At 38.9% G+C, this 2554-nt stretch overlaps 1 protein-coding gene across 2 annotated transcripts in view; it reads right to left on the reverse strand.

Moving 5' to 3' along the window:
• The window catches only part of nrg3a (neuregulin 3a), a 412241-nt gene that overhangs the window by 21492 nt on the left and 388195 nt on the right, over positions 1-2554 (reverse strand). For both annotated transcript variants that reach the window (XM_032540923.1, XM_032540921.1), the window contains one exon: positions 2206-2332. In XM_032540923.1, coding sequence (XP_032396814.1) covers positions 2206-2332 — 127 coding nt within the window. The remainder of the gene's footprint in view (positions 1-2205; positions 2333-2554) is intronic.

A 2554-nucleotide genomic window follows, 5' to 3' on the forward strand; every position in this document is an offset into this window, starting at 1 on the left:
CATCACTAGTTTTACACTTATTTTTGGAATTCATGGTCTATAAACCTCATATATAGAAATTATGCCTAATTCTTGAGTTTCAAAAACAGAAATTATGAATTATTTAGACTAACATTAGGAAGGATAATCACAGAAGGATAAATGTCAATGTTCACTAGGGATACTGTTTAGAAACATTTCCACAAAAAATATGAAAAACACCCTAAAATTCAATGAAAGTGAAGATCCGATATTTTGTTGTACTTGCGGGGAATCATCCATGCTTTTTTGGGTAATCAAAATTAGGTAGTTAAAAAGAAACCCATATTTCTGATTTAGAGATGTTGAAAACGGGTCAAATTTGACTCAAAGACAACACAAGGGTTAAGCTGATTTGTCAGATGACCAATGCAGATGTAATGAGGACAGTCTAGGTTTTGAGTTAAGGCTGATTGTACCGGATGAGGCCAAATCAGGCATAGTAGGCCAAAGCTGGACTAATCAACTGTATAGTAAACTGCCACTGTGAATTGTAATTCTATCTAATTTATGCAAACTATGTCTCACATACAGAATACACACAAATAAATAAATAAAACGGAACATGCATCTCACAGATATATCACACACAGAGCAGTACAGGCTAGGCCAATCTCTCTAAAACACTTCTCGTATGTCCTGGGAGTCACACTGGGAAGAAATAATCATTATAACGTATACAATTGACAAAATACATGCTGTATGCATGCACTGCATGACATTTACTTATGCCAATAATCAAAAATTATAATCTATTATAATTTGTTTATTGATTTTTCACTTACAGCAATTATACACAAGCATTTGCGTTCCTCCTATAGGCAAAAATTAACATAATAAACATAACTCATAAAGCACACACACTTTGTATTTCATTCTCCTCTGTGAAACGGTAGTCATCTCTCTTGTCCTCTATATTTCATCTTTGACCACAGACTAGTCAGAATAGGAGGATTTTCCCCACTCTATACTCTTTGCTCTCGTATGGATGCCCATATAAGGCATAATGTGTAACAAACCTGCCTTCCCATCTGTAAACAAACTCGCAATGCATCATGGGAGATCTAGCAAAGACACGGAGCTCGGAGCTAGCGGCCGAAACGAGCGAAAACGTGATAAATTATGGACGTCAAGTGGATAAATATTGGATGTAACAGTTTGGATTTAATGCTCATTGACCCCGAAAAAGACACAAGTTCCAGGCTGGATAGAAAACCACCTGTAGAGGCTAGAAAGACCCCAAAGAGACGTCCTTGACCGCTAGCTTATTAGCTTTTAGCTGCTAAAATTGGCAAGTTTCTGGCTTTTATGATCATTAAATGATTGAAATATATATCAGACGTGCTGTTTTTGGTCGTTTATGACCCCGTCGTCTGCAGAGAGTTAATGTTTTCATGGTGGATCGAGAGCACTAATGTACAAAGACAGTACATGTGCTTTGCCTCATTGTAATTTTTCATCAAGGCCTTGGAGGAACATACAGTTTATCCAATAAAGCGTTGAACCTGTGTAGATTACACAGGTAACTTATATAACAAACATGTAAAAAGGATCATTCATGTAATTCATGCCCAACGGTGCACAAATGCATACATACACTCCCCCAAGGCAATGGAAGATGTGGCTTTGACTGACATTCAAATGAATGTAATGTTTTCCATGCCAGTTACTCAGAAACACCCATCTGGGAGAGATGCTATGACAAAGAGCGCTGAGAAGATGATGAATACCACTGCTAGCCAGCAGCGTGCTCCCAAACCACTGAACGATTGCTCACTCAAAGACCTGCGAGGCTCGGTGGAGACGGGAACACAAACTGATCCATAAGCACGGGGAGATGAACTCAATGCTAGACGCTAATACTCTGAGGTGTAACATGAATCTGTATATGTCTGATATGTGATTATCTCTTCAGGGCCACTGCTACCAGATGTCACAGTGTGACTGTTTGCAGTCTTTCTGATTCTTAACCATACAAGGTTCAAGTTAATATAAGCCAAGGTATGCTGCCTTCTAGACATCCGTTCATACACCCAGTCTTTATAGAAACTGAACTGGAGCACCCTGACGTACATACATTAATATGTTTTCCAGGTATGTACATGTAGAGCATGGGTGTCTTTATAGAAGGCAGCGACACTTTGAAATAAAGTCAAGATGTAAAATAAGGAAAGCTGCAGTAGTCACCTCATGCGTTTGCAGGTTTGTGCTCGGGGCCCTCATCTTGGCATCCAGGGCATTGTGGGAATTAGCGGTGTAGTTTTTCAGAGTGCGACTCTCCTTAAGGTGTGCCTGGAGCTTCTCTCTGCGCCTCCTGAAGAGAGAGAATAAAAAAAAAGATGATGCAGAAGTGGAATGTATTTCAGCAGAGCTTCGCCCACTGTCATCTCAATTACTGGGAGTCTTGTGCAGGTCTGCAGGTTTTCATCCCAACCAATCTGAACATTATAGTATTGATTATTGAATCATATACTCTGTATATCTTTATTGTCTGTATTTATATTTCTTTCCATTACAAGTACTTACTTTTTCAATA

Source organism: Etheostoma spectabile, chromosome 17 (assembly GCF_008692095.1).
Source record: "Etheostoma spectabile isolate EspeVRDwgs_2016 chromosome 17, UIUC_Espe_1.0, whole genome shotgun sequence".
NCBI lineage: Eukaryota > Metazoa > Chordata > Actinopteri > Perciformes > Percidae > Etheostoma > Etheostoma spectabile.